At 49.9% G+C, this 17,713-nt stretch overlaps 1 protein-coding gene across 7 annotated transcripts; it reads left to right on the forward strand.

Annotated features, from left to right (window-relative positions):
- The first annotated feature begins 1,448 nt into the window (after window positions 1-1,448).
- POLM (DNA polymerase mu) lies at window positions 1,449-11,483 on the forward strand. Of its 7 annotated transcripts, none has more exons than XM_037988219.2 (11): window positions 1,449-1,772; window positions 2,816-2,999; window positions 3,762-3,860; window positions 3,965-4,150; window positions 4,911-4,982; window positions 7,110-7,230; window positions 9,208-9,352; window positions 9,521-9,623; window positions 9,729-9,975; window positions 10,046-10,129; window positions 10,378-11,483. In XM_037988219.2, the coding sequence occupies exons 1-10, from the start codon at window positions 1,585-1,587 to the stop codon at window positions 10,117-10,119; spliced, it is 1,419 nt and encodes a 472-aa protein (XP_037844147.1). In that variant the 5' UTR covers window positions 1,449-1,584; the 3' UTR covers window positions 10,120-10,129; window positions 10,378-11,483. The 7 variants fall into 7 exon arrangements, with proteins under 7 accessions (XP_037844147.1, XP_007979664.1, XP_007979658.1 ...); XM_007981467.3 differs by having other exon boundaries at window positions 1,460-1,772; window positions 9,729-9,971; XM_007981468.3 differs by having other exon boundaries at window positions 1,462-1,772; window positions 9,220-9,352; window positions 9,729-9,971.
- Window positions 11,484-17,713: the final 6,230 nt, after the last annotated feature.

Raw genomic sequence — 17,713 nt, forward strand, 5'->3', positions numbered from 1 at the left:
GGAGGTCAAGAGGATGCCTGGGCTGAGCCACCTCCCCCGCTGCCCTCAGCCCTGCGCTCTGAGTGCAGAGATGGGGAAGAGCCAGCCCACTAAAGATGTCAGAGAGGGGCCAGAGAAAAAGGATAGGTGTTCAGGGAGTCTGGGGCTCAAGACAAGACGATGGGGTAGTGATGAGGAGAGGCATGAGAAACCGGGTTGCAACCGATCTGGCGTGTCCCATCGGTTAGGTTGAGCAGTGCCACACCACCGTAACAGAGATTACAAATGGAGTATATCTAAATAATATAGACAGAAGACTTTATATTATCAAGACATCAGTTTTCCCCAGCTTGATCTATAGATTCAATGCAATCCCAATCTTGGGAAAGGAATTGCTGGATCAATGTGTATTATTTTGTTTTCATTTTGTTGGATATGGTTGCCACATTGGCTTCCAGAGTCTCTCCTACAGATTGCCAATTCCCTTGCACCTTCAACATGTGTGGTCAATTTTTTTGAATGTTTGATAAACCCACAACTGAAGATATTCTCATTTAGGTATTCTGTAACAACTGGACAGGTTGGGCACTCAGGTCATAAATTTATTGACCAGGATTTCTTCAGAGAATCATCTACGTGAGTTTCTTTGCTAATTTTTCTATTAAATTACTGCCTTTTTATCTATGGACAATTTAATAAATTTATTATGATGAGATAATCTTAATTCCAAAATATCTCACACTTTATCCCAGTTTATCTTTTAATTTTTGATCAGATTTAAAATCTGTCTGTTGTCCAATTTATCATTCTTTTCCTTTAATGTTTCCAAAGTTTACTGTGATACTTAGATCATAAAAACATTCACCGACTTTTTTCCGGTATGTTTTTGGTTTCCTTTTTAGATGGAAATGTTTGACCCATCTGGAATTTATTTTGTTGTTAAGGAATGAGGAAGGGCACCAACTTCTATTTTTCCAAATGGCCCGCCAGTTGTCCTAAAGCCATTCGACTGAAAAATCTCGCGTGTTTGAAGCGACCGCTACACCAGCGCATTGGAAACGCGCGTTGTCTGTCCCGCGCCCGCCGGCTTCCGTGTGACAGTCCCGAGCGCAGAAGGATCGGGCAAGGCCCGCACGCGTCCACCCGGAGCCGCCGGCTCAACCCTAGGTTGAGGACGCAGCCCACCCCGCTCCGCCCGGGCCTAGGTCCCAGTCCACCCGTACGGGCCTATGACGCCCCTTTGACCCCGCCTCCTCCACCCCCTCCAACACCCTCCCCGGCCAGCTCCAGCCCACCCTCTACTCCAGGAGGCCCGTGGGACCAAACTGCGCTTTCGGAGACATTAATTTAAATAAAAGGCGTGTCCTCTGCTGTTATTTGCATGGAGGCGGGTCTTCCGGAGCGGCCGAGACACCCAGTCCTGTAGGAGCCCGGTCCCTCCCCAGCGCTCCGACTGGCCCAGGTCGCGAGTCTCACGGAGAGGCCTCATTTGCATAGGGCGGGGCCACGTCCTCTTCTAGCCGGCGGCCGCCCGCCCGCCGCTTCCGTCAGCCTCACTGCGGCTTCCGTCCGTCTCGCTCCGCGTTGCTGGAGGCTGTGGTCCCAATGCTCCCCAAACGGCGGCGAGCGCGGGTCAGGTCCCCTAGCGGCGATGCAGCTTCCTCCACGCCGCCCTCGACGCGCTTCCCCGGCGTCGCCATCTACCTGGTCGAGCCTCGCATGGGTCGCAGCCGCCGGGCCTTCCTCACACGCCTGGCGCGCTCCAAAGGCTTCCGTGTCCTCGACGCCTGCAGGTGCGGGGCGGCGCGGTCTTCCGTGGCACCTGTAGTTTTGGATTCTAAGTTTGCTGTGGCACTTCGTGACCTTTCCCTGAGCCTCCATCTCCTCTTCTGTAAAGGGTGCTATTAATTAGGGCCAGGCGTGATTTAAAGGATCACTGCGAGAATCAAAACCAGAGGTCGGGGTAATTAATAAGCAGTCGTATTTGCTAACAGCCCTTCCGCCTGGGCTGTGTCCCACCTGTGAGCGAGACTGACTTCTCAGGAGGCCTGGAGCCCGCATGCTCCTCTGTCCTCAGACCTGAGTAAATAACACGACTGAGACGCTCCTGTAGGAAGGGAACCAAGAGGAGGAAAAATGGCGGCTACAGAGACAACACCCAGAGTAAGGGAGCTGGGGGTGCCCCCTAGTTTGGAGGTTGAGAGAGCAAACGAACCTGGGTCTAGTATACCCCTACAGTTGTGTGTGTGTGGTTTTTTTTGTTTGTTTTGTTTTGTTTTGTTTTGTTTTTAACATCAGGGATCAGTAGTGTGCCAGACCCACTCGGGAGAGGATAATGATAGCAGCTTAGAGTGTACCAGGCACTATGTTTGTACAACAACCCCACAGGGTAGATATGTTATCTCTGCTTTAGGGAAGAGGAAATCAAAGTATAGACACCTGGCTTGCCCAAGAGCTAAATAAGTATGTGGCAGGCAGAGCTGGGGTTCAGACCCAAACAGGCTCCTGCATCTCAGCTAAAACCCCTGTTCTTAGATGAAGACCACCTGGTCCTGACCACTAAGGAATTCCTTTCTCTGAGGTGGAGAGGGAGGGAGAGGGCACCAGACTGGACTGTGCTTGTGAACATAGCCAGGGCAGAGAACTACAGTTCTGAGGGCTGAGTGGTGGTGGTGTTCATCTACCAGGAGGAGGGGCTGGGAAGGCTTTCTGGAGGAGGTGATGTTTGCAGGATGAATGGTCACTCACCCTGCAGAAGAGACGGCAAGAATGAAGGCTTGGAGCCAACCAGGGAGGTCACTCACCCTCCTCCTTCTCTCCCAAATCCCTCTGCCAGCTCTGAAGCGACACATGTTGTGATGGAACAGACCTCAGCAGAGGAGGCCGTCAGCTGGCAGGAGCGCAGGATGGCAGCTGCTCCCCCGGGTTGCACCCCCCCAGCTCTGCTGGACATAAGCTGGTTAACAGAGAGCCTGGCAGCTGGGCAGCCTGTACCTGTGGAGTGCCGGCACCGCCTGGAGGTGAGCTGGGTGGAAAACTAGAGTTGGGGCTACAGTGAAAGCCCCAGTGTAGGCCATTGCTCAGCTGGGACATGTGACATGGCAGCAATGCCTCAATGTCCTTCAGAGGAGGTGGGCAGTGAGGACTCTACCCAAATCACCAGGGGCCCCCTAGAAGCCAGTAGAGGAACCACAGCAGGGGCTGAGGGAGCCAGGCCATCTCAGCTTCTGTTCTCACCACTGGTGCAAATTCTGGGGTCCGCTTATTTTTACCTTCTTCAGGCCTTTCTTCCTCACCGCAACTCCGAGCGGGATGACCCATGGATCAGCAGGAGCCTGTCCTCAGGATGCTATAAGGCTCCTGGCTTCTGACAGGTGTGGGCTTGGGGCCAGGTTGCCTGCGTTCAAATCTTGGCCCAGCCTGTAAGCCATGGTCGTGGGGCGAGCCCCTAGCCCCCGAGGCCTCAGCATCCCCAGCCCGCTTGGTTGTGAGGATTGGGGTGATGGAGCACATGCGTCATGTGCAGCAGCAGCAGCAGAAGTGCCCACAGGGCTGGCAGATGGGATTGCTGCTACCCTGGCATGAGGAGCCCCGTCTGCAGCCTGTTCTGCAGGGTGATGTCTCCCTCAGTCCCATGCCTCTGGTGTTTTGTTGCTCACCTCTGTCCCATGAGCTCCAGAGGGCCTCAGTTGGACACTCCAGGAGAAACAAAGCCTGGGTATGGCCTGGCTCTCTTGCCAGCCCTACAACCTCACGGTGACCTGTTCATTGCCCATCCCCAGGTGACTGGGCCCAGGAAGGGGCCTCTGAGCCCAGCATGGATGCCTACCTATGCCTGCCAGCGCCCCACACCCCTCACACACCACAACACTAGCCTCTCGGTAAGCCACTTCTATGAGTCTTGGCCAGCCTTGGGGGTTGGGGACAATGGTACAGACGGGTGGTAGCTGGTGGGTTGGAGCTGCCCACCCTGCCCCTTACCTAGGGCCCCTCCCTGCAGGAGGCTCTGGAGACACTGGCCGAGGCAGCGGGCTTTGAAGGCAGTGAGGGCCGCCTCCTCACCTTCTGCAGAGCAGCCTCGGTGCTCAAGGCCCTTCCCAGCCCTGTCACAACCCTGAGCCAACTGCAGGGGCTGCCCCACCTTGGAGAACACTCCTCTAGGGTTGTCCAGGTAGGTGCTTACCATTCTGAGCAGGGCGAGTGGGTGGGTGGGGAGGCCTTGGGGCCTGGTGAGACAGCAGAGGGTGCTGTGGGGGCAGGTGGGGATAGACAGTCGTGGGTGCTGACACTGCTCCAAGGCCTCAACAAGCCACCCTCTGCGCTCAGATTCCTCTTGTGCACTCAAGCCATTTACCCCTGGGTGGCTTAGAGGACCCAGTGAATAGTGCTGCAAGGGGCTGGCAGGGCTAGGGGTGATGCTGTTGTCATCGTCATTAGTCCCAAACTGCCCTCCACAGTGGAATGGAAGAGAGCACCCCGAGTGTGAGCATCTCTTTTCAGTGCCCCAATATGTTGAGTTGTCCTTTAGTGCACTTTCATCATGAGAATACACAGTAACAGAAGATGCTTTTAAATGAAGTAGCATTGAGTTCACGTGTTCTGAAAAGCAATTGTTTATGTATCTTGGGACTTATTTGACTTAGAGATGATCCACGTTACCTGGAATCTCAGCTGTTGTAACTCCAGGCCCAAAGGATCTTTGAGTCTGTAGCCCTGGCCTCCCAGCTGTGTGGCAGCAACTTTGGTCACCTCCCTGGGCACAGTCTCCATTTCCAAGTCCCACCAGACCCTGACCCCACAAAGTTGTCTCTGCAGAGTGTTGGAGGGGACTGCCTCAGTCCTTGGGCCCACAGCCTTGACCCTAACTCCCTGCCCTTCTTTTTTCACCCCACACCCTCAGGCTTAGAGTTCTGCTTTGTTCCCTTCTCCAGGAGCTGCTGGAGCTTGGAGTGTGTAAGGAGGTGGAGAGAGTTCGGTGCTCAGAGAGGTACCAGACCATGAAGGTGCGCAGGGCAGGGTTCGGACCCGCCCCAGGAATATCCTACCCTGGGAATGACAGCACAGTCCACACCATGTACGGGGAGGCGAGCAGAGGCAGCTGACCCAGCCCAGGGGTCAGAGAAGGTCTCGCTGAGGAAGTGGCAGCTAAGCTGACACCTGATATGCACAAGGCAGCCAAGTGGAGACAGGCAAGGAAGAAGCTTGTTTTGAGTACAGAATTTTCTAGATCACTCAGCACCATCTGGCTTTTGGGGGTTTTTGTTTTATTTTGTTTTTGAGACAGGGTCTCGCTCTGTCGCCCAGGCTGGAGTACAGTGGTGCAATCACAGCTCACTGCAGCCTTGACTTCCTGGGCTCAATCCATCCTCCCACCTCAGTCTCTGGAGTAGCTGTGACTACAGGCATGCATCACCACACCAGGCTAATTTTTAAATTTCTTGTAAAGATGGGGTCTTGGTAATGTTGCCCAAGCTGGTCTCAAACCTCTATGCTCAAATGATTTTCCTGCGTTGGCCCCCAAAGTGCTGGGATTACAAGCGTGAGCCACTTCGCTCTGCCTTGATTATTTTTGATGGAATATTCTCAAGTAGATTACATGCCGTGGCATTTTAAACAGAGCACACTGAACCAAATGTACCCTTTTCTTGGGTGCTGCCACTGAGTGCGCTGGGCTTGCCCTTGCCCACCCTCTGCAGGACCTTATATGTTATTTTCTCAGTGTGGTCAGCCTGCCTGTCTCCATGGCCACCTTCCCTCTGTTTCTGCTCACTCCTGATCTGATAGGGAAATGCCATCTGAGCTCTTTTGGATGCCTCGGGTGTGCCTGCTTTGACACCCTTCTGCCACCTTTGTGGTGGCAGACACCCTTCTGCCACCTTTGTGGCTGGAGGTATCACAGCAGTGGCCACATGGATAACTGTCAGTGAAGTATGGGACCTTGGGAGGCCACACAGAATGCTGTCAGGATTGACAGGGAGGGCTTCGAAGAGGGGAGACTTGAGCAATGTGTGCAGGGCAAATGGGCTCAAATATGCAGGGGAAGGGGCAAGGGGCACTGGCAGGGACGGGACCAGATGAGTGGGGCCACTGTGGTGAGTGTGGGAGTGAGGGGCCTGGAGATGATGAAATCCCCTTAAAGTGGATGGAGGTTAGTAAGTGCTTTCACTCATTAACTCAGCCCCAGCCCTGATGGCACCTAGGCTGGCAGAAAATTATGTTAGTAATGAGAAGTTTATTAATATAATTGGGTTAATCTCATCATTTTTAGTCAGGATACTTTGGGTTACGAGTGACAGTGACCCACCCCACACCCTTGGTTCACAAAATCAAGGAAAGGAGGGCCAGCAGAGCCCAGGATGGGGAGGGCTGTGGCTGGTCTGCAGGAGAACTGGGCTCAGTGACCTGGGTATCACCAGGCCATTCCTCCTCCCCTCTGCCTCTCTGCACGGTTGCTTCACCCTCTCTTGCCAAGCACCAGCTTCCTCCTCTGGTTGGAAATATGGCTACAGAAGGTGCTCTGCACCCACAGGCTACAGCTTCTGCCACTGCGTGGGCCTGCCCTCAGTCTCAGATCCAGAATTCCTAGGGAGGGACTCCAGTGGCTGACCTGAAGCAGGTGACATGTTTGGACTGGGGCCCACCCTGTATGGGGAGATATGTGAGTGCCCCAGCCAGCCCTGCCAGCTCTGCTCCTAAATCCACCCTTTTGATTGTTAACTCCTCATTGTTTTTTGCTGTTTGCTAAGGAGGAGAACCACAGGAATTCATTCCACCTGCTGTTAGGTGGGAGAGGCATGGTTTTTCCAGTGACTTAGGAGCCCCTCGTGCTGATGTGTTAGGGTGACTGTTTTAGTTATGTTGGAATCACAGGCTAGAGCTGTGTAAGTCCTGGGAGAGACCTTTCATAGAGAAGAGGAGAGGGGTGTGCGTGGGTTTGCTCCCCAAGACGGTGGGCTGGGTACCCAGGCTCCGAGTTTGAATCCTTGCCCTGTGGTCTAGGGCAGGTTGCGAGTGGTGATGGCACCTGCGTGGTGCATGGTGCTCCACGGGCCACACCGTCCCGGAGCCAGTGATCATCTGAGTCCAGCCATGAGAGCTCTGCCCAACCGGGCTGTGCTCCTTCCCCACAGCTCTTCACCCAGATCTTCGGGGTCGGTGTGAAGACTGCTGACCGGTGGTACCGGGAAGGACTGCGAACCTTGGATGACCTCCGAGAGCAGCCCCAGAAATTGACCCAACAGCAGAAAGCGGGTGAGCCCTCCAGAGAGGCTGGGTCCTGGGCTTCCCAAAACTACACCCTGGATCCCTCAGCACTAACTCCCTAGAGGGAAGGGAGCAGGCTGGTGCAGAGGGTTTGGCGGCAGCCTTGTGTGGTGGGCTTCCTGGGGTCTCCATCCAGTGCAGTCAGGATCTGTCACAGCCCTTTCTCAGTGGACGATGCTGACCACAACTTCCGTGACATGCCAGGGGCTTGTGTCACTGCCTACTGGTTGGACTTTGAGCAGGGACCGTGGACAGCCTGGGCCTTGGGCACACTGCCCAGTGTGGTCCCTGGTACACAGAGGCCTGCAGAAGTGGCACCAAACAGGGGAAGGGAAAGAACGTCAGCTTTCGAGTTTGTTAGGCCCCGGTTTGAGTCCTGTCTACCATTTGCCAGGTAGGTGACCATTGCCCAAGACATAACCTCTCTGAGTCTGTTAAATTTTCTGTGAAATGGAGAAGGAAGGCTGGGCATGGTGACTGACTCCTGTAATCCCAGCACTTTGGGAAGTCAAGGTGGGTAGATCGCTTGAGCTCAGGAGTTCAAGACCAGTCTGGGCAACAGGGTGAAACCCCGTCTCTACAAGAAATACAAGAGTTAGCCAGGCGTGATGGTGGATGCCTGTAGTACCAGCTACTCATGAGGCCGAGGTTCAAGGATCACTTGAGCCTGGGAGGTCAAGCCTTGAGGCCACAGTGGAGGATGCAAAGAGCTGAGATTGAGCCACTGCACTCCAGTCTGAGTGATAGAGCAAGACCCTGTCTAAAAAAATACTAAAAAAGTGGGAAGGAATGAATTCATAAGCTCCTCTGTGAGAGCCAGCAAGTGGCAGGTGTTGAGCAGATACTCCATTCCCTCCGCATGGCTACTCTGCCTGGCTACCCTGCCTGGCTACTCTGGCCACACCATCTGGGACCTCCCTTGGGTTGAGGGCTCTGCTGAAGCAACCCCCACAGCCCAGCAGGCACTGCCAGCTCCACTGCCTCTTTGCACATCTTCCCCTGGGCCACTGCCCAGTTCAGCTGACAGGAAGTGAGACCCACAGGGCTGGTTCCTCTTGATTGCCTCTCCCCACGACAAGAGTAGTCAGGAATGGCTAGCAGCGTTTACTGAGAGCTCACTGTGCCAGGTGCTGCTGTTCCTCACATTTAAACCTCTCCTTGGCTGGGCGTGATGGCTCACATCTTTATGTAATCCCAGCACTTTGGGAGGCCAAGGCATGTGGATCACCTGAGGTCAGGAGTTCAAGACCAGCCTGGCCAACATGGTGAAACCCTGTCTCTTCTAAAAATACAAAAATTAGCTGGGTGTGGTGGCAGACACCCATAATCCCAGCTACTCGGGAGGCTGAGGCAGGAGAATCACTTGAACCTGGGAGACGGAGGTTGCAGTGAGCTGTGATTGTGCTGCTGCCCTCCAGCCTGGGCAACAAGAGCGAGACTCCATCTCAAATAAATAAACCTCTCCTTAACTGCGTGTGGGAGGCCGATAGGTGACGAAACAGAAGTAGGCCAGAGTGAGGTGTTCGTTGTTGCAGAGCCATCGTCCATCGTTTTACCACCTCTTGGACTCACTTTATGCATAAGAAAAAACAGGCATCAAAAGAGATAGCCTGTGGCATGACTGTATCAACATCAGTATCCTTATATTTGGTTGCAAAATTATAGTTTTGTAAGGTGTTAACCTTTTGGGGGAGCTGGGTAAAAGGCACATGGGATCTCCCTGTGCTATTTCTTTTAACTGCAAGTGAATCTACAACTATCTCAAAATAAAAGTTTAATATTTAAAGAGGGAGAGAAGATAGTGTTATGCTTAGATTGGGATCTCATTCTGCTCCCTGTCTAAGCCTCACCTTCCTCGGTGGCCTCTCCTGGTCCTGCAGCGATGGGGCCCCAGGGTGACCACCTCATGCTGGTGAGGGATGGGAGCTCAGCCTGAGGGCAGGCTGGGTGAGTCAGGATGGCCAGTGCTACCCCTAGGGCTCCAGCACCACCGGGATCTGAGCACCCCAGTCCTGCGGTCCGATGTAGGTGCCCTGCAGCAGGCAGTGGAGGAAGCTGTGGGACAGGCCCTGCCTGGGGCCACCGTCACGCTGACCGGCGGCTTCCGCAGGTAAGGAGGCCCGACGTGTCCCTCTGGCTTGGCTTCAGACCCCTCCCCGGTGAAGGGACCCAAGTCGGGGACCCTGAAGTGGGCCTTCCCACTCATTGGAAGGGATGTGGCCTGGGACTGGAGTGAGCAGGCCATGTCCCTGAGTCAGAGTCAGACTGGCCCCCTCAGGGGGAAGTTGCAGGGCCATGACGTGGACTTCCTCATCACCCACCCCAAGGAGGGCCAGGAGGCGGGGCTGCTGCCCAGAGTGATGTGCCACCTGCAGGACCAGGTGAGGGTCTCCCTGCTCCCCAGGAGCCACCACTGGCCGATGCTACTGCTTCCTGTTCTCTCTGCACCACGGGGTGGTCTCAGCCACGCCCACCTCTCCCCACAGGGTCTCATCCTGTACCACCAGCACCGGCACAGCCGCTGGGAGTCCCCTACCCGCCTGGCCCAGCAGAGCCACATGGACGCTTTTGAGAGGAGTTTCTGCATTTTCCGCCTACCACAACCTCCAGGGGCTGCTGTGGGGGGATCCACAAGGCCCTGCCCATCCTGGAAGGCTGTGAGGGTGGACTTGGTTGTCGCACCCATCAGCCAGTTCCCTTTCGCCCTGCTCGGCTGGACTGGCTCCAAGGTAGGCAGTGTGTCGCTGGGCCGCCTGGGGGTGGGGCTGGGCCAGCCCTGCTGAGGACAGTCCCTTCCCTGCAGCTTTTCCAGCGGGAGCTGCGCCGCTTCAGCCGGAAGGAGAAGGGCCTGTGGCTGAACAGCCATGGGCTGTTTGACCCAGAGCAGGTACACTGTTGGGGACTGGGGACAGCAAATAGCACCTGTAGTCCACTCTCTGTCCCACAATATGAAATGGCCCTGGACCCCTCCAGCCTGAAACCCATAGGACCCTAATCTGGGTCTCCACACCCAGTTCCTGGCCCTCAAGAGCACACCCCACGTCGGTGCTGGGCTCTGCCTCCACCCTCAGTCGTCCTCCAGGGAAGCAGCAGTGGCATGACTCCTAGGTCATGGAAGTCCTGCTTCTGTTGCAGAAGACATTTTTCCATGTGACTTCAGAGGAAGACATCTTCAGACACCTGGGCCTCGAGTACCTTCCTCCAGAGCAGAGAAACGCCTGAGCCTGCCTGTGGCCCCCACATCCACTCAGGAAATCCGTTGCCCCCAACTTGGCCACTGAATGTCTCCAGGCAGATATGCTGCCCTCCAACCCCCACCTTCACCCCTCCCCGCCAGGGCCTAACTCTGCTGGAGGTCAGTTGTGCCTGAAGGATCAGTTGAGCTGCTGCTGGCATGCTGCGGGGTGTGGTGAGGTGGGAGCCTTTGGTGCCAGCCTCATCACTGTGTGACCCTGGGTCTGCTCTTAGCCTCGCCATGGCTCACGTTCCTGCCCTGGACGGGATGTGAGCAGGGCGCACTTCGTGGAGCCGTGGCGGGGCCTGCAGTCATGAATGGCAAGTGGTCCCTGATGTGCAGTGTCCCATCAGTTGCACTGCAGTTACTGTGGCTCCTGCAGGGAGCCTGCCCAGAATGCCTAGAAGAGAACCACGCGTAGCTGCGCTGCGTTTGAGAGCCATGAGCTGGAGGCTGTGGTTCTTGCCAGCAAGGAGCCTACTGTCTGGTGTGCTGTAGGCATCTGGAGAGGGAGAGGGCCTGTGTAGGAGTTAGGAGGAAGGTAATTTTCAACTATGGGTCTTCAGTACTGCAGTGCCCCCAGCCAGGCTCTGTGCTTCTGCCTTTAAGGCCTGTTCTCAGCACAGTGTCTCAAAAATAGGTCATATCCTGCCATTCTAGTCGCAGAGCCCTTTAATGGTTCCAAACCCTAAGTCCACACATGGTCCCTGGTTCTGGCATCTCTCCAGCCCCACTGGCCCCAAGCTGTTTGACTCACCGGCTTCCTATTTGATGCACCCAGGCCCCCTTGTGGCCAATTCCCTCCCCTTCTCACTGAGTCAGAAGCACTGCGGTGGGCTGGAGGACACGGGTGCCCTCCACATCCCTCATATCCCCAGGCATACTCTGGCCTCAGGCTTTGATCCATCTGGAGTGTGCCCTCCCCTTTAGGCCTTGAATCAAGTCATTTTGTCAGGCGAGGACTTCCCAGACCACTTATCACATTAAAAAATATTTTGAAAATGAACATGCAGTAAAGTTGACTCTTTCGGGGTGCAGCATTTGCACATGTGGGGCACACCAGGTCCATCCCCAGAACACTTTCCCTATTGTGGTCACGTGCTTCTCCACCCCCACCCACTTAGCGGTGCTCCATCCCTATAGTTTTGCTTTCTCTAGAACGTCATGTAAACGGAACCAAACTATATTTAACCTTTGGACTAGCCTCTCCCCGCAGCCTAATGCCTTTGACGTTCCTGCAGGTTGCTGGGTGTGTTGATAGTTTGTACTTTATTCCGTGCCATGGGTGTTCTACAGTTTATTCATTCAGCTGCTGAATGTCTGGATTGTGGCCGGACGCCATGGCTTATGCCTGTAATCCTAGCACTTTGGGAGGCTGAGGTGGGTGGATCACTTGAGGCCAGGAGTTTGAGACCAGCCTGGCCACCATGGCGAAACCCCATCTCTACAAAATATACAAAAGTTTGCTGGGCATGTTGGCTCACACCTGTATTCCCAGCTACTCGGGAGGCTGAGGCATAAGAATTGCTTGAACCTGGGATGCAGTGAGCTGAGATTGTGCCACTGCACTCCAGCCTGGGCAACAGAGCGAGACTCTGCCTAAAAAGAAGAAAACGTCTGGGTTTCCAGAGTTTGGAGATAATGAATCGTACTGCTACAGACATGCATGTACAAGTTTTTGTGTAACACAGAAGTCTTCATTTCTCTTGGGTAAGTAGACAGGCATAGGATTATTGTGTCATTTGGTAAGTATACGTTTATTTCATAAGAGCAAAGTGGTCCTGAGTGTGTCTGTCATTTTGCAGTCCACCAGCATTGTGAGCACCCCTGTAAGTTAAACACCAAGTAGGCAGTTGCTCTGTATCCCTGCCAGCACTTGATAGTTTCAATATTTGTTAACTTTAGCTTTTCTAGTAGTAGGTACATAGCAGTAGCTCACTGTGGTTTTATTTTGCATTTACCTAATGCCTGATAATGTTGAGCGTCTGTTCACTGGCTTCTATGTCCTCACTGGTGAAGTGGCTGTTCAAGTCTCATTTTCAAAAACAGAATTGTTGACCGGGCACGGTAGCTCACACCTGTAATCCCAGCACTTTGGGAGGCCGAGGTGGGTGGATCACCTGAGGTCAAGAGTTCGAGACCAGCCTGGCCAACATGACAAAACCCAAAGTGCTGGGATTACAGGCATGACCCACCATGCCCCTCTGTTACTGCTGAATCTTGAGAGTTCTTTATGTGCCACTATGGTGATTGGTAAATATTTTTTCCCAGTGTGGAGACTATCTTCCTTCTTTTAGCACTGTGTTTTTCAGAGTAAATGTATTTAATTTTTATGAAGTCCAGTTTATCAATTTATTCAGTTTACCAGTTTTTTTCTTATGTTTTTGGAGTCCTATCTCTGACCCAAAATCACAAAGATTTTCTTTGCTTTCTTTTATAGTTTGTTTGTTTTCCCCAGAAACAGGGTCTTGCTCTGTCACCGAGGCTGGAGTGCAGTAGTATGATTATAGCTCACTGCAGTCTCAAATTCCTGTGCTCAAGCAATCCTCCTGCCTCAGCCTCCCAAGTAGCTAGGACTACAGGCACAAGCCACCAAGCCCAGCTAACTTTTTAAATTTTGTGTAGAGACAAGGGTCTCGCATTGTTTCCCAGGCTGGTCTCGAACTCGTGGTTTCAAGCATTGCTCCCGCCTCAGCCTCCCAAAGTACTGGTATTACAGGTGGGAGCCACCACACCTCGCCTGGTTTGCATTTAGATCCATGATTTATCTTTAGTTAATTTTTGTTTAAGGGGTGTGAGGCTTAGGTTTTTGTATATGGAGGTCCAATTGTTCTAGTACCATTTCTTGAAAATACTGTCCTTCCTTTACTGAATTTCCTATGAACTTTTGTAAAAGTCAATTGGCTATATTTATATGGTTCTATTTGTGGACTCTGTTCCATTTATTTTTGGATCTGTCCCTTTACAAATACCATATTAACTCAGTTAACTTGAATTTTAGACTAATGCTTAATATCAGATAATATGAATCCTCCAGCTTTGTTCTTTTCCAAATTATTTTGGCTATGTAATCCTTTGACTTTCTGTATAAATTTTAGAATCACCTTGTCTGTAGACACAAAACAATCTTTTAGCCGTTTGATTGGAATTGCACTGAGTTTATAGGTTGGGGAAACTAACATCTTAACTATATAGAATCTTTAAATTCGTATCACAGTATGTCTCTCCATTTATTTTGGTTTTCTTTTATTTCTTTCATCAGTGTTTTACGATTTTTCAACATACATGCCTGGGACATGTTTTGTTAGATTTATACCTAAGTATTTTATTTCCTTGGAGTTATTATAAAATGTTTCAATTTCCAATTTTTCATTGCTAGCACATAGAAATATAATTAATTTTCATATGTTGATCATGTATCCCAAAACTTTGCAACGCTAACTTTTAAGAGATTTTTGGTGGAGTCTGTGGAATTGTTTACAGACAATATTATTTATTCTTTGCCAGACTTAATGCCTTTTATTTCTTTTTCTTACATTATTGCACTGGTTAGGACTTCCAGGACAACACTGGAAGGAGTAGTGAGAGTGGACATCTTTGCTTTGTTCCTGATCTTAGGTAGAAAGGATTCAGTGTTTCACTATTAAGGATTATGTTCGATGTAGGATTTTTTTTTTTTTTTTTGAGACAGAGTCTTGCTTTGTCGCCCAGGCTGGAGTGCAGCGGCACAATCTCGGCTCACTGCAAGCTCTGCCTCCCGGGTTCATGCCATTCTCCTGCCTCAGCCTCCCGGGTAGCTGGGACTACAGGTGCCCACCACCAAGCCCGGCTAATTTTTTTGTATTTTCAGTAGAGATGGGGTTTAACTGTGTTAGCCAGGCTGGTCTTGATCTCTTGACCTCGTGATCCGCCTGCCTCGGGCTCCCAAAGTGCTGGGATTACAGGCGTGAGCCACCACACCTGGCAGATGTAGGATTTGTATAGATGCCCTTTATGAGGTCAAAGAAGTTCCCTTTTATTCCCAGTTTTATGAAAGTTTTTTATAATGAATGGGTGGGCTGGGTGCAGTGGCTCACACCTCCGATACCAGCACTCTGGGAGGCCAAGGCAGGTGGATTGCTTGAGCCCAGGAGTTAAGAGACCAGCTTGGATGATATAGTGAGACCTTGTCTCTATAAAAAATAAGAAAATTATCCAGGGGTGGTGGCAAATGCCTGTAGTCCCTGTTACTTGGGGGTATGAGGTGGGAGGATCACTTGAGCCTGGGAGGTTGAGGCTACAGTGAGCTATGTGATTGCACCACTGCACTCCAATCTGGGCAACAGAGCGAGACCCTGTCTCAGTAAATAAATAAATACAATAAATAGGTGTTGGATTTGGCTAGGTGCTTTTCTGATTGTGTGAATTTTCTTCTTTAGCCTGTTAACATTGGTTGGTTTTGAAATAGTGAACCACTTTTTTGTTTGTTTGTTTGTTTAATGGGAGCCTCACACTGACACCCAGGCTGGAGTGCAGTGGCATGATCTCAGCTCACTGCAACCTCTGCCTCCTGGGTTCAAGCAATCCTCCCACCTCAGCCTCCTGGGTAGCTGGGATTATAGGCACACATCACCACACCTGGCTAATTTTTGTATTTTACTAGAGACAGGGTTTCACCTTGTTGGCCATGCTGGTCTCAAACTCCTGACCTCAAGTGATCCACCAGCCTCAGCCTCCCAAAGCGCTGAGATTACAGGCGGGAGCCACCGTGCCCGGCCCGTCTCATACTAATTTCTAGTTTAATTTCCTTACTGTGAGAGAACATATTTTGTATGATTTTAATTCTTTTACCTTTGTCAAGGTCTGATTTAGATCCGCAGTAGTGTCTATCTTGGTGAATGTTCAATGTGTCCTTGAGAACACTGGATATTCTGTTGTTGGGTGGAGAGTTGTAAGTGTGAATTAGTTGACATTGTTCATTTCTTCTTTATCCTTATTTATTTTCTGTCTACTTGTTCTGTTGGTTACTAGAGAGAAGTCTTGAAGTCTCAAACTGTAATTGGGGATTAACCATCTCTCCTTTCTGTTATATCAGGCTACACTGCATATATTTTGAAGTTCTGTTGTAGGATTGCAGTGTCCTAGTATCATTGTTATATGATGTCTTTTTTCCTGATCATTTTCTTGCTGTAAAGTTGACTTTGTCTGATATTAATTTAGCCATTCCAGCTGTTTTGATCAGTGTTTGAATGGTATTTCATTTTCCTTCTAACCTACATATTACCTTTTACTGTTTAACAGCTTTATTGTGATATAATTCACACTATACAATTTACCTATTTAAAGTGTACAAATCCAATGATTTTTTCATACATTTACAGTTGTGCAACCATCACCACAATCAATTCTAAAATTTTCATTAACCCCCAAAAGAAACCTTGTACTTGTACTTTAGCTTTTATCCACCAATCTCCCTATACTATCCCCCCACACTCAGCCCTAGGTAACCACTAACCCTAACCCTAACCCCTTAACCCTAGCCCTTAACCACTAGCCTCTAACCCCTTACCCCAACCCTTAACCCTAACTCTAACCCTACTTTCTGTCTCTATAGATTTGCCTATTCTGGACATGTGTGTAGAGTATTATACAATGTGTGGCCTTTCGTGTCCAGCTTCTTTCACTTGGCGTAACAATTTCAATGGTTCATGATGTTGTAGAATGCATCAGTACTTCATTTCTTTCTATGCCTGAAAAATATTCCATTATATGGATAACCACATTTTATTTACCCATCAGTTGGTGGACATTCAGGTTGTTTGCACTTTTTGGCTACTCTGAATAATGCTGCTGTGAACATTTGTGTACACATTTTTGTGTAGACATGTTTTAAATTCTTGGAGGAGTGGAATTGTTAGGTCTTATGGTAACTCTATGTTTTAGCTTTTTGAGGTACTGCCAGACTTTTGCAAAGTAGCTCCACCATTTTATACTTCCCACCAGCAATGTGTGAAGGTTCCTATTTCTCGGCCTCACCAATACTTGTTATTGTCTGTCTTTTTAATTATAGCCATCCTACTAGATGTAAAGTAGTGTATCATTATGGTTTTGATTTTTATTTTCCTATTGACTAGTAGTAATATTGAACATCTTTTCATGTGCTTATTGGCCAACTTCTTAGGAGAATTGTCTATTCACATCCTTTGCCTACTTTTCAATTGGTTTGTCTTTTTATTGTTGAGTTATAAAAGTTCTTTATGCATTCTGCATACTAGACTCTTACCAGATAAATGCTTTGCAGGTATTTTTTCCCTATTCTATGTTTTGTCTCTTTACTTTCTTAATGGTGTATTTTTAAACTTGAAAGTTTTTTTTTTTTAATTTTGATGAAATCCAGGGTTTTTTCCCTTTTGGTTGCTTTGTTTTTGTGTCATTTAAGAAACCATTACCATGGTCATGAAGGCTTACTCCTAAGTTTTCTCCTAAGAGTTTTATAGTTTTTAATCTTATGTTTAGGTTATTGATCATTTTGAGTAAATTTTTACATAAGTGTAAAGTGGGGGTTCATTGTTTTGCACATGGAAATCCAGTTGTCCCAGCACCATTTGTTAAAGATACTATTCTTTGCTCATTGAATTATTTTGGCACCCTTGTCAAAAATCAGTTAACCATAGTGTGAAGGATTTTTTCCTGGACTATCAGTTTTTGCATATGTACTCATAAGAGGCTGGTCTGTAGTTTTCTTAGGTTGTTTGTCTGGGTTTGGTATCAGGGTAATACTGTCCTCACAGAATGAGTTGTTACCTTAGACCTACTTGTATCCTATTAAATTTTAATGTGAGTTACTTAAAGACAGCATATAATTAGGTTTTTATAATCCAAACTGATAATATGTCTAATTGGTGTGATGAGGCCATTTATGTTTAATGCAACTATTGAAATGTTTGACTTTAGATCTACCATTATGTCGTTTTCTGTTTGTTCCCTGTTTTCCATTGCTGTTTCTTCTTTCCTTTTTTCCTTCCCTCCTATCTCTCCTTCTCCCTACACACACCCCACACAGTGGTTGTTCTACGGGTTCTAATACACATACTTTTTGTTCTTTTTTTTTTTTTTTTTGGAGATGGAGTTTCACTCTTGTTGCCCAGGTTGGAGTGCAACCGCACAATCTCGGCTCACTGCAACGTCCGCCTCCCGATTTCAAGCGATTCTCCTGCCTCAGCCTCCCGAGTAGCTGGGATTACAGGTGTGCACCAC

Source organism: Chlorocebus sabaeus, chromosome 21 (assembly GCF_047675955.1).
Source record: "Chlorocebus sabaeus isolate Y175 chromosome 21, mChlSab1.0.hap1, whole genome shotgun sequence".
NCBI lineage: Eukaryota > Metazoa > Chordata > Mammalia > Primates > Cercopithecidae > Chlorocebus > Chlorocebus sabaeus.

Excerpts from the sequence above, each read along its gene's own strand:
- POLM (XM_007981467.3), top strand. The coding sequence starts at position 1,585 with ATGCTCCCCAAACGGCGGCGAGCGCGGGTCAGGTCCCCTAGCGGCGAT. Across the intron at positions 4,151-4,910 it reads ACTCCTCTAGGGTTGTCCAG|GAGCTGCTGGAGCTTGGAGT; the intron begins GTAGGTGCTTAC and ends TCCCTTCTCCAG. Across the intron at positions 7,231-9,207 it reads GACCCAACAGCAGAAAGCGG|TGCTACCCCTAGGGCTCCAG; the intron begins GTGAGCCCTCCA and ends CAGGATGGCCAG.